The sequence below is a fragment of the Zonotrichia leucophrys genome, chromosome 3 (genome assembly GCF_028769735.1).
Source record: "Zonotrichia leucophrys gambelii isolate GWCS_2022_RI chromosome 3, RI_Zleu_2.0, whole genome shotgun sequence".
Lineage (NCBI taxonomy): Eukaryota > Metazoa > Chordata > Aves > Passeriformes > Passerellidae > Zonotrichia > Zonotrichia leucophrys.
In genome coordinates, this window is record NC_088172.1 from 83,803,203 (window position 1) to 83,816,496 (window position 13,294).

At 44.7% G+C, this 13,294-nt stretch overlaps 1 protein-coding gene across 4 annotated transcripts in view; it reads right to left on the bottom strand.

Moving 5' to 3' along the window:
* KCNH1 (potassium voltage-gated channel subfamily H member 1) overlaps positions 1 to 9,153 on the bottom strand; it is a 182,522-nt gene extending 173,369 nt beyond the window's left edge. For all 4 annotated transcript variants that reach the window (XM_064709047.1, XM_064709046.1, XM_064709044.1 and 1 more), the window contains exon 1: positions 8,999 to 9,153. In XM_064709047.1, the coding sequence (XP_064565117.1) occupies positions 8,999 to 9,071 (73 nt within the window). In that variant the 5' untranslated portion in view covers positions 9,072 to 9,153. The remainder of the gene's footprint in view (positions 1 to 8,998) is intronic.
* Between the last annotated feature and the right edge of the window lie 4,141 nt (positions 9,154 to 13,294).

A 13,294-nucleotide genomic window follows, 5' to 3' on the forward strand; every position in this document is an offset into this window, starting at 1 on the left:
ATGTGAGTTTTTAAGTCAGTATGGCTTGGCTGTTGTATTTTATGCACCCCTACTAGTCAGCACTGGGTGAGCCTCTCTAGCATGTAGAGGGACAATGTTTCATGTGAGTCCAGGCTGGGTTTAGTTAGTTGTGAGTTAGAAAAGCATGCTGAGAGATCATTATGTACCCATAAAGCTTTAAAGGAAAAATTTTGCACAGCTATCAAACCACAGAACAAGTCAGAGATGTTGATGATCCCATTGTTTCTTAAGTGTCTCTCCCTTCTAGCTAATTCCAACTTCATGCATCTTGACCTTTCTTTGATCCAGGCTTTACACAGCTGACAAACACATCTCATTTCTTCAGAAGTGTCTGTGACAACACTGTTTTGCCTGTGTGAATGCTGGCAAGACACAGCATAAAATAAGGACTCCTGCTTATAACTGCAGTGCACAGCTTGCCCTGACAGACAGCCCAGGAGTAGAAGGGCTGTCCTCATTGCTATCATTTACACTCAACTGCAGTGACATCCCTGACAATGTGCTGCTTGGGGACAGCTCATAACCTGGTCATCTTTCCTAACGTAAGAAAATACTGAATAACATCCACTGAGGCAAATACTGCCATTGCATCTGCAGGGACACAGGGTCCCAGAGACCAGGAAACAGCTGTGGCTTTGTTACACAACAAGCACGAGGGATGCTCCAGTGAACTCTGAGTATCACAGAGCAGAGACTCCTGGGGACTCACAAGTGGGTCAGCAAGGCCAGGAAAGGAGATGGCCAAGGGAACACCATAAAGAAACCCACTGCTAAATTCTCTTCAAAGACAGGGATGCAATGGACATAATGGCAGCAGTTATCAAAACATAGGTAATGGCAGCAGTAACAAAACTATTTGGTGACTTGAAAGGACTCAGTGAACTCCCTTACCTGGAAATCAGTTTCTGTCACAATGGCAACTGTGTTAGCAGCATTGCCTGGCTCAAGAAGAAGCTGTAAGCATCACTGGCCCTTCTTATGAGCTACAACTAGAGAGAGCAGGCTCATATAAGACCTAGGCTTCTGGCTTGTGCTGAATTGCTGAATTTGGCACAGTCTGAACAAGACCAAGGAAATATGCAGAGGAAATATGCAGAGGTGCAGCACAGAGCACAATGTGCTGCAGAAACACCAGTAAGAGCTGTAACATCACAAAGGCAGCACAATTACTTTTGCATGAGTAGGACAGCCTTCTGCAGCATGGATTACTTTGTGAAGTGCATCACTTCCTATTTTCTAGCCTGCATTTTCCCCAGGTTAGTTCTGCTCATTGCAGTATACCCACGTCAGCATCTACACACTCAAATGTCAGATCCAGTTTGGGTTATCACTTTAAAGTAGACATGGCCACTTAAAAGCAACAAGAAAAACATTTTAGCTCCTTCCAAAATACAAGAATGGATTTCACTCAGTCACTGAAACCAGGACTTTCCTCCATTCAGAAAACAAACTATCACAGAAGAATCAGAAAATGTCTTTCTAAATAACCTCAGTCCTTTTAACACTAACAATCACAGGTGTCTAGACACCCATCTTACCAAAACTACTCTATCTACTGAATCCTACTGTTATATTTAGTACTTTGCTTAACCAAAACCGTCCATCAGCTTCCAGAATTCCTGTAGATAAGTTGCACTCACAGACATTTATCTGGCCAGGACTAACTGGCTAAGGAGTGTTCACCTCCTTGCATGAACGTGGAGCAAGTCACTGAAATGTTTCCCCCCACCATTCACTGCCCTGCACAGCTACATATTCACTCCCACTGCATCCCAGCCTCTCCTGTAACTCGGATCTTGCCAAGCTGAGACCACCTCCCACCTCTTTCCAAAGGCCAGCACATCAGTTCTACCTCCCCAGTCTCACCAGTGATGCACACGTCCTCTTCTGGGAAACAGTGGCAGAAGGTCAGAGACCAACAGCCAGACATACTCCCACAGCACTGCCAGACACATTCCCACACTGAAGGTGTTCCCTCATTGCACAGAGGAAGCTGAGGGGAAACCTCTGCCCAGGCAGCTCTAGTGCAGACTTGGTAACAGGAGAGGCTGCTGCCCACTGCACTTTCCCATGTCTGGGTCAGTCAAATCCCCCAGGGTGCTTGGGTTTGTGTAGTGCACAAATGGGATTTAAATATATTAATATCTTTCCCCACAGTCATCATACAAATACAGCACTCAGAAGGTTTATTCCAAATTTATTCCCCCCTGAGTAAAAGGAGAACTAGGCTCAGTATGGTGGGAAGACCTGCTGCTCACCAAACCTGCTTGTTCTCCCATGAGAGAGAAGGGAAGAGGGAGAGAAGGAGAAGGAGGAGAAGGAGGAGAAGGAGAAGGAGAAGGAGAAGGAGAAGGAGAAGGAGAAGGAGAAGGAGAAGGAGAAGGAGAAGGAGAAGGAGAAGGAGAAGGAGAAGGAGAAGGAGAAGGAGAAGGAGAAGGAGAAGGAGAAGGAGAAGGAGAAGGAGAAGGAGAAGGAGAAGGAGAAGGAGAAGGAGAAGGAGAAGGAGAAGGAGAAGGAGAAGGAGAAGGAGAAGGAGAAGGAGAAGGAGAAGGAGGAATTGCCCTCCTCGTTTGAGACCACAGCCTCCCTCATGCTGGGTGATGACAGCTCTGGTTATTGAGACCAGCAGGTCTTTTTTTATCCTGCCTCAAACTCTTCCCATGGATCTTCAGGGGAGCAAGCCCAATTCTTTAGCATTAGCAAGCACACACCACTCCTAGAGCAGAACTAACAGAGCTGCACATCACATGTGTCCCTCACCCTCGCCATGGAACAGGGGTGGAGGATGCAGCTACGGCTGCCTGGGCTGGGCCCAGAGCAGCAGAGATGCTGTGTCACAGCCAGCGTAAGAAATGTGCAGCAGGCAAAAATCATGTGCTGCTGTCAGAGCAGTAAAGATTGTATCATACAGCTTAAGGACAAGGGACACGTGGTATCTACAAACTTGTGACTTTGCATAACAAACAGCATCATTTGGATACTAGGGGGAAATGAGATTGCATCATTTCTAATTTCTTCCCAGAGCATAGAAATTAAACATTGTGTATAAGTAGGCCTGTCAAAATTGCTAACAAAAGATAGGTATGTATGAATCTTTGCTCATGTTTAGTCTTAGCTTTAAAAAAAAAGTAAACCAGAAGTACTTAGTCACACTGATTAGCTACATTGTTCAGATGTAATTTCTGACATCAAAATATGGCCCTAAGTCAGTTCAAATAATTCACACTGAATTTCAAGCATTTATTCGATCCTTTCTTTGCACATATGTGATTTGAGACTTGCACTTCTGGGACCAACCACATTTTCATCCTAACAGAAGTGCTGTAACTGTAGTCAGGGCAAGTACAGACCTGCTCAAATGACAGAAAGACTATTCATGTGGTAAAATAAAAATAATAAGGAATAATTCTGCTCTTCCACTCACATCCTCCTGTGGAAGCCAGTGGTGTTACACCAATACTCACATTCACTCAGTATCCCCTTGTATTCATCCCTACACTGGAAGTGCTTCAGTGCTTAAATATCCCACGGAACAACTTGATCATTCTATAGGATAATGATATAGTGGCCTCAAAATCATCCATCCTTAATATTGAGGTCAAAATTTTTAAGCTCACTGTAATACAAAAACCATAAACCCCTATAGATAGGTTCATTTGGGCTGTTTTATAAAAGTTTTATATAACTATGTATTTAATTTCCAAAACAAAATTGATTTAAAAGTTCCTTGGTTGCTACAGCATGAGCACAATTCCCTAAATACAGATATTTCATGTTTATGCAAACATGACTTACACTGTCATGTGTACACCAGAGCAAAGTGCAAGTGCAAGTTGAAAAGAATTATTAAATTTGTATCCTCAGTCTTTCCACAAATAACAAGAGACTCCAACTAAAGCAACAACTTCAAGTGAGTCATTCTAAATCATTACAGAAAATGAATGCTAATTGCAGCCAGCAGAATAGACAAAAAACTACCTTTTCCATCTCAACATTCTTACTTTGCATTGTTATAGAAAATACTTCATGGCAGGCATCTACCATGAGAAAAGCTTAAATTGAAAATTATGCATCATTCTAACACTTGTAGCCATAAAAACTCCATAATTATCTATATTTTTAATATAAAGCACATTACTGCAAAGTAACAAAGTAAGAATAGCTGAAATGGCAAAAAAATTGAAATTGTGCCAAAGGTGCTGTCCATTGTATTTTATGGACAGCATGATTTTTCACCTATCCTTGAAGTACTATCCATATTGAGAAACCAAAAATCCAACATACCCGCCCCCCCAAAAAAAACCCCAAAAATAAACACTAAAACACAAATCCCACAACATTTACACACATGTGATGTTAGAATGACATAATCAGGTGATTTTCCCAAAGGAGGAAGTTCATCAGTAGGTAAGCATCAGACACTGCACCACTCTTATTAAAGGACAAAGCCACTGTTTAGCAGTGAGAGTTCATCATTCAGCGGATCAGGGGGTTTGTTTTTCCCATCCCATATGATCTGAACACTAATCCAGAAAAGGCATACTTTAATTGCATTGATTATGAGTCTTTCTTAGTTTAAAGAAGGCATTTGATTTACTGATTATAGCCTTAAAAGTGTTTGAGACAAGACCCAACTCCCCACTCACTTTTATCTGAGTTACAAAAATGCATTAACCAATTCTCCAATGAGTGGGTTTCATTAAGATTTGTTTTATAATCTTGTTCTAGGATTTAATGTAAAACTGGATTGATACATTGAATTATCACAGGAGAAGTTATTGAGCTTTCAGAACATTAATTTTAAAGCACATTACCTGTCATCTCTGTGCTGTACATTTTTTCCCTTACTATCTATAAAAGTAATTTTAACAGAATCAGGTTGTACATTCCTAAATGCATAAAGCTGCACATTCAAAACTAGACTTCTGGCCTAGTAAAAGCCAGTAGAAAAAAAAAAAATTTACATTCAATTCCAGTGATACTGAGAAAAAAAGATTGTCAGTAGTGAATTGGTATTTCAATGTACTGATCAACTGTGAGAAAAGCATGGATGAAAATGTATATGAAAATATATGTGTCTCCACAGTTGTTAACACGGGAAAGAAGGAAGATCAGGAAGCAATAAAACCCATTGTTTCATTCTCTTCTGGGAAAATGTCCTTAACACAGAACCTACAAGCTGTCCTCCTGCAGTTTCTGAAGGTCTGCTGTTTTCATTCCTCATTCTCTGTTAAGTTTCCTTTGCATTTTTCTCTGGCTGAACACAAAAACAGTCTTTTCAGTTTCAGAAGTGTTTACAACAAAGTTAATTTCTCTCCTAGGTCTCAGATGATGGTACAAGGTTAGCATGCCCAGGATGCAAAATGTTTATTGTACTGGGAATTTTATAGCCTGTAATGAAAGCAATGCCATAAATCATGCAAATGTCTGTTATACTCAAGATCTATGTCTGAAGGTGCTTTTTCTTTCCCTCTTCAGGGAACTCTCTGCATTCTCCATCAAAAGATGCAAGTTTGCTTCCATAACTGATGTCTCCTTAGTGTGTTCCCAGGGGATTTTGTGAAAGGAAAATTAAATTCACACAAGCCTTATGCCTTCCCACTTACTCTTCTTCCAATCTCCTTATTTTGTCCATAAATTAGAAAAGTACCTGTGATTTCCACTGAAATTCCAAAGCCATGTAAACACAGGACTTACTTTTGCCATCCTCATCCATGCACAATTATCACACATCTCAATGAGAATCCTGACCAGGGAAGGACTGAAGAATTTGGCTGACATTTACATAAACCAAAACCATTTTTTTCTGCAGATATTGATAAAGCATTGGAATATTACAAATAACCTCTACAATAAGCTGCACCAGTTGACTTGGGTGTCCTGGCCATGATCCAGGTTTATAACTGTTATAAATTACAGTGCTTGTATACTGTGGATGTATTACATTACCAAGAAAAACATTAATATCACATTAGCAGTAACCATCAGGGGCTAGTGATTCTTTATATACTGCACTGTGTTACAGCATGGGCTCATTTTCTGTCCCACTGGGTGTTCTGGTCTTTAAATATTTCACTGCTTCAAAGAAATTTTTGTCAGCCAGCCACTGCGCGCAACATTTCTTTTTCTAGCTCGGCATGGCTAGTATAGAAATATATATTTTGAACATTAAATACAAGATGATCAGAATTATGGTGTCCCTCATTTCAAAGAGGGACAAACATTAAGCTCACACTTCGTGCAGAAGGTCTTTGTGTGAGAAGAAATCACAGAGGACCGGACAAGGTCCACAGGTCTAGAAGATGTTTCCTGTGTGCCACCTAAGCCATCCCATGCTCTCTTTACTCCAGTGAGTGGGAAGGCAGTGCTTTGCTGCTCTAATCCCAGCACTGCTCTTCTGGCTGGCATTCAGTGCATGAGAGCCTGTCTCAGTTGATTTGCAGCCTGTGAAGAAGCTCTCATTCCTAATAACTCTGGAGCAGACAATTCAGACCAAAGGAGCTGGAGGCGAGTCTTGCTGCAGAAGGTGTGCATGAGCCAAGCATGAGCCTAGTGGCAAAACCCCTGCCCTGCACATCTACATGCACTGCTGCTACCTTTAGCCACAGAATGTGCATCAGCTCACCAGTCCCACAGCTAACATGACAGAAAGGCTGTCCAAAGAACTCCTTGTCAAAACTATTGGTAAAATAAAGGTGTAATTAATGCTGTCCTTAGAGCAAGGCTTGCCAAAGAAGCTGCACGTCCATTCCTTTGTAAGCACTGTACAGCTCCTTCCACTGAGTTAACACCCCCTGCCCCAAAACACTCCTTCTTCCGTCCACCCGTGACTGATGATACCCATATCATATACAAGTTCCTTCACACGAAGCACCTAGTCCATTATTTCTGTTCAATGACAAAATTCCTCTCTTTCAAAGGGAATCCTCTGCAAATTAGGAACATTCCTATATCTGTATCACCCAATATCTGTTGGCATTACTCAACTTGCTTGCATGTGCCAGCAAATACAAGCTTGACAAGAAGCCCAAGGTTTATTTGGCAAATCCCAAACGGCGTAGACAGCTTCATTGTGGGTCACATTACTGCCCAATTGAACAAAACCAAGAAAGAGGAGCCAAACCTCAAGCTTTATGGGCCCATTTAAGCACTCATCCTGTGGGCATCCCAAATCACCTCAGTGGCCAAGCAGGCAAGACAAGATGAGATGTGGCATGTTTCCATACTGCCCCCGTGCTGGTCAGCACAGCCCTGCCTCAGCACGAGACAAAGGAGTCTATCCTTGTCTCTCCAAACAGACTAAGGGTAGACAAAACTGATTCATCCAACACGGGTATGTGACAGCACCACATTTCCAGCAAAGCTGGATTGGGTCCAGCAAAAACTTGAAGGCACATCACAGAAGAAATAAGGTTCTAAACCTGAGTCAATTCCCTAAGCTTATCCTCATAGGTCTGAACTGTGCATCATTTCCCACCAAGCTTAGTCTAAAAACTTGTATTGATTACAGCCCTCAGGACTGGCTGAGCATTTGGAAATGGAGTGCTGTCATTCTACCTGTGCTGTCTAGCACCACACTCTGTTATGACACCTTCTTAATAATGGGGGAAGAGAGGACAAAACAGCACAGCTTCTGCTGCATGATCCCCCCCATCTCCAAGCCTCAACTGATTTATTGCAGCGAGGCTTTGGCACTGAAAGCCAAAAGAGGAAATTGGTTTTTAATGAAGAAAATAATCTACAAAGTCGAGACAGTTTTGAGAAAAACCTTCAATAAGTGTTGTTGGAAGATTAGAGAAGCAGCCTGAATGTGATGACATGTAACATTCATTTTTAAAGACATAAAAAAAAAAAGAGGGTAAGATTCACTGTAAGACTGGAAAGTAATTTTTTCAGGAATGCAGCCTCCAACCCCCTTCCTTCTACAGGAAAGTTGAGGAGAGAAATAACCTATAAAAAGAGCCTCAGAATTTTATGTGAAAATATGGTCTTATCAAAGGCTAGTTCTCCAATAACACTGCCTAATTAAAAAAATTTGAAAATCATTCTTGGGATCATTTGAGTTTTTAGCTGCTTATCAAGAGGGTTAATTGTCTTTGCTTTATCAGAACAAACTGACTATGTTTTTAATTAATTAACTCGTCGTGTCTTCAAAAGAAGCTTGATCTTCATATTCTCAACCATACTACAAGTTCTTAATCCCTGAAGTAACCCCATTGAAGTCACCAGAACATCAAAAAATGGCACAACTTGAGCTCGGGGCTTTAAAAAAATGCACATGCCTAGGTTAAACAAACCCATGAACGTTTGCATGGTCGCCGGCTTACAGAGGGAGCAGCTTTTGGTAAGTCCCTAAGTGAAAGAATCTGGATAGCATTAATACATATTTGCATGCAATTGTGAAATTCGAGGCATTTTCCACTCCACAGTTTTCCAAGAGACAGACCTGGTTACAGTGCACTAGGAAAAAAAAGAACAAAAAAGCAACATCTGCCCTCAGCCCTTAAAATGGCAAACTCTCTCCTCACTTGTGACAACCCTTTCCTTTCACCTCGGGCCGGCAGCCCTGGCCGCTGCCCCCGCACCGGGCTCTCCCAGCCCAGGGACCATCTTGAATCCCCGCACCTCCTCCCGGTCCGGAGCCGCCGCCGCCCCCGCCGCTCTCCGGACCTCCGATCCCCCACCCGGGGCCGGGCGCTGTCCCCGCTGTCCCCGGGGCGCGGATAACGGCCGGCCGGGGCTCGCTGGGCGCCCGCCGTGAGGGCGCACCTGCAGCCCGAGCCCCGCCGCCCGGCCCGGGGGCTCTCGGCAGGACCGGGCGGCGCAGCCGGCACCGGCTCCGGCACCTGGACGCGCCGCTCCGGCGGAGCCGCCCGGCAGCGGCCGGGTCTCGGCGCCCCCCGCCCGGCGCTATCCCCGTCGAGGACGCGGCGGGCTCCCGGCGGCCGGCGAGCGCTCGCCCGCGGTGCCCCCTTACCGTTAGACCTTCGCACGATGTTCTCCAGGAACGTGTTCTGAGGCGCCACCAGCCCTCGCCTTCCCCCGGCCATAGTCGCTGAGCGGGAGCGCAGCGCGGCGCGGAGGCTCCGCTCAGGGCCGCGCCGAGCCGCGCTCTGCCGCGCCGCCGCCCGCCCGCCCCGCGCGCCTCATGCCCCCGCCGGGACCGGCACCAGCGGCTGTGCGGCACCGCCGCCGCCTCCCGCGCACCGCAGCCCCGCGCCGCCGCCGCCGGCCCGCCCCGCAGCGACCCCCGCCGGCCGCCGCCACGCCGCAACGCCGGGGCTGCAGCGCCATCGTCTGGGGCCGCGCCGCGCCGCGGGCTGACAGCCCCGAGAGCGCTCGGCCCGGCCGCGGCTGGCGGCGCCTTCCCCCGGCCTCTGCCCCCGCTCAGAGGGGGCTGCCGCCGTGCCCGACCCCTCGCCGGTGAGAAACGCGGAGTGCGTAAAGACCGCTCACAGCTCCCGGGAGACACCGCTACGTCCCTGCCCGGGTGGGTCCCCGCGAAGCCCCGGAGCCTTTGCTCGCCGCCCTCGTCCCGGGTCGCGCTCCACGCTTGCCCGCGATGATTTCTGTTAGAAGGTCACTTAGTAGTAAGTGGTCAGACTGATTTACAGCTCCGTGGAAGCAGCGAGACAAACTGTTTAAGTATAACCTTTGACAGGTCTTGAACTCTGAGGTATTTAACTGACACCAAGCTTTCACTCAGAGATTAATCAACTTTGTTGTTCCCCCATACCAATCTATCAGTAAATGGAAAATACTCAGATCTTTTAAATTTAAAAGGCATATTTTCTCTTGCTGGCACTGGCATTTACTTGCTGTAATGCCTCATTAAGTGTAACACCTTCAGGCTCCACAGCTCAAGGCATACTGGAGACATGGAGAGTATGTTTCTGCATGTTCATCTGCTCGAGGAAAAGCTATTTCTCACAGTGCCAGCAAATAAAGCATGGCAAACACCATGGCCTGTGTCAGCTGAGATTTTTAACCACTACCACTGTTCCCACAGAATGCTGGCACTGCCCAGCCTGCTCTGTCCTGGGTAAGGCTTGGGCCAGGACCAGAGCCAGGAACCACAGGCAGCTCCAGCACAGCCACACACGTGGTCCAGTTCAGGGTGTTTTTCTAAAAGCACAGCTGTGACCAAACACTGACTGTGACACGAGAAGTCTGATCTCCCTGCCACCAGCCTCCTGCCACCTACAGCATTTTTAAGTGAGACTCGAGGGGTGAAGGCAGGTGACAATTTCATTGCAGCAGCAACTACAGATGGAGTCCCTGAGCACGCTGGTGCCATCAGCCCCTCACACAGCTGGGATCCTGGGAACTCCCAGAGCCCCTGGGAGCCAGGCAGGAATTAGCTGTGCCACACAAGCCTCTCTTAAACTGATTATCTGTATGCTGGACACCAGCATTTGCTGGTGCCAAACAGAGGCAGGTTAGGAGGGAAAAAAAAAAAACAAGGGCCTGAAGCTGCAAAAAGGCCACCAACTGTCCCTGAAATGTTGGGATTTAAAAGAGCCCTTAGAAGCATTTATTTGCATCTTTACATATCTAAGTACCCCTATCAACCATCCATGTGAGAAATGGATTTATAAAGAATTTTTAAAACTTGACAGAAATCTCATATGATTTTGTATATTAGTATATAAACACAAATAAGGTGTGTTGATTTAGGAAGGTCATGGAATAGAGATAACATTGTTGAGAGAGAGACTGAACTACTAAGTTTTAATAAGTTTTAAAATATGGTTTTGTAAAAAGACTAGATGTTTTAGAGAATTAGAACTGTGAAAGATATATTGTAATAAGACTATGTAGGGTAAAAATCTAGGTGATTAGTGTTAGAAGTAATAGCAGGATTGTGTGGCAAAAGCTAATAGGCTGAAAAACATTTATAAAGTATTGTAACCAGATAATAAGTTAGTTTCTGATGGAATAGCATTGAGTTTATGTCTTTTATGTCTCACCCTTAATCAAAAGTGACAACAGAATAAAATCTTTTAAAACATCTCTCAGTTGCCCCATCTCTATAAAAACTAAGAAAACCAACAAATCCATACAAAGACCCCAGCTTGTTTAGTTCCTGCTAGCTTCAGCAGCACAGCCAAACCTGAAGAGATTCTAAGCTCTCTGACAAAATTATAAATGTAGACTTTGACACTGAATTTACACAACTGCTAACAACCAAGAGTGAGATTTGGAAAACTGGGATGCAGAGTAGTGTTTCGTTATTCCTCAAAGCCACGGTGCCAGAGGAATAAGTGCACACTGTATCTTAGCTTCTGCTGGAATATCTGCAGGAATATCTGTGACTTAGGAGACACCTGGCAGCTGACAGACATTACAGGAATTTTGAGGTCTTTACAGGAAAAAGGTTTCAAACTGAATCAGCAAGTACAGAATCAGAAGTGGGAATGAGGTGACCTAAGAGTAAGAAACTGGAGACTTTTTCCTGGAACTCCATTAAGTTTAGGCTGGCTGCAGTTTATGTTGCATTGAGTGGTCCAGCCTCTGATTACCTAATTTTTCAGTGTCCTGCTTAATCCAAAGTTTCATGTCAAAGGTGCTATTTTATCTAAATTGGTTTTACATCTACCCTGTAGCATTGCAAATGACTAAAATGCTATAGCAAATTGTGGTGGATTGACCTTGGCTGGGTGCCACATGCCCATCAAGCTGCTCTATCACTCCCCTCCCCAGCAAAATAAGATGGAAAAAAAACCCTTGTAGGTCAAGAAGAGACATGTTATTACAGCAAAAGAAAAAAAATTAGTGTGCACACAAGCAAAGGAAAAAAACCCAAGATTTTATTATCTACTTCCCATCAGTGAGTGATGTCTTGCCACTTCCCAGGAGGCAGGGCTTCAGCACACAGTGCCTGCTCTGCAGGATAAACACTGTAAATAACAAATGTCCTCCCTCCCTACTCCTTTTCCCTAGCTTCAGTATCTGAGCAGGCATCACATGGTATGGAATATCCCTTTGGTCAGTGGGTCTGCTGTCCTGGTTATGTTCCATCCCAGGATTTTGCCCAGCCCCACCCTCCTGGAGAGGGGAAGATGCTGGAGTGACAGCAATGACACCATGCCAGCGCTGCTCAGCAGCAGCCAGAACCCTGCTGTCTTATGGGCAGCTCTACAGCTGCCAGTGCACAGCACAGCTCTGGGGGCTGCTGGGGGGAAAATGAACTCCAGCTCTGCCAGACCCAGTAACAAATGGAAGAGTTCTCCTCTATCTTCTACCTCCTTTGGACTTTCTCCCCCTGCAAAATATGATTCTTGCTGGCAGTATGAATTTTTCACCACTAGAGCAGAGGACACTGTGATAAGGTCCTATTGTTATTACTTTGAATTCTATACTCATTTTCTCACCATCACTGGTAAATTTTGCAAATGATACAGAAGTGGAGGTAAAGCCCCACTTGAAGCAGGACATGTACTCTGTCTGACTTCATTATTAGTGGGTTACCTCTCTCCAGCTATCATTTTTTTTGAAATTTCAAAACTGGAGTTGCTTAATTTGCATGTTTGCTAAAGCCTACTGTACAGAACTAAATACCTAACACTTCACTTAAGGCCTATATAAAAAGTGATAGTTTGCTATGGAAGACATTCAGCTGGCTTGCATTACGCTGTTGTTTCCTGAACAAGGCCCTAGGTCGGGATGTGTAGTATCAATCACGCCAATAAGTGACCATCCCTTGGCTGCAGAGCCTTAAGCTCCTATTCCATGGTCACACTGAGCAGCTGCTGCTGCAAAGGGACAGATTTGCCTTCATCTAAACTGTGCATATTTGTCACCCCACTGAATTGAAAACCAGCCTGAAAAGGGCAGCTAAGACACGTCCCTCTTTGACAGCAGCCTGTGTTTACATCAACCCATTTACTAACATGACTGTCAACTTCCAGTGTTCATACACACAAACATCTTCAAAACATCAGTTCCAAGAATTAATTTATGGGAAGATCATTTAACCCCACAGCATTTATGAAATAGAAACACTGGAATTGGACAGAGCTCACTTCTTTCACTTTATCCCATGGTTCACACCCTTGAGACACACTAAGGAAACTTTAAAAACTTTCCCTTTGTCAGCCATTAGAGTCTCTTGGCAATCTGTTCCAACCTCTAACAAATCTTGTGAGAAAGCTTTTCCTAAAATGCCACTAAGTCATCTGGTCTCTGAAGCCAGTAAAAATTCTTCCTTCTGCAGTGACAAAAATCACCAACCCTTTTGCAAGTTTTCAAGTGCATGAAAAGTTGCTGTAAT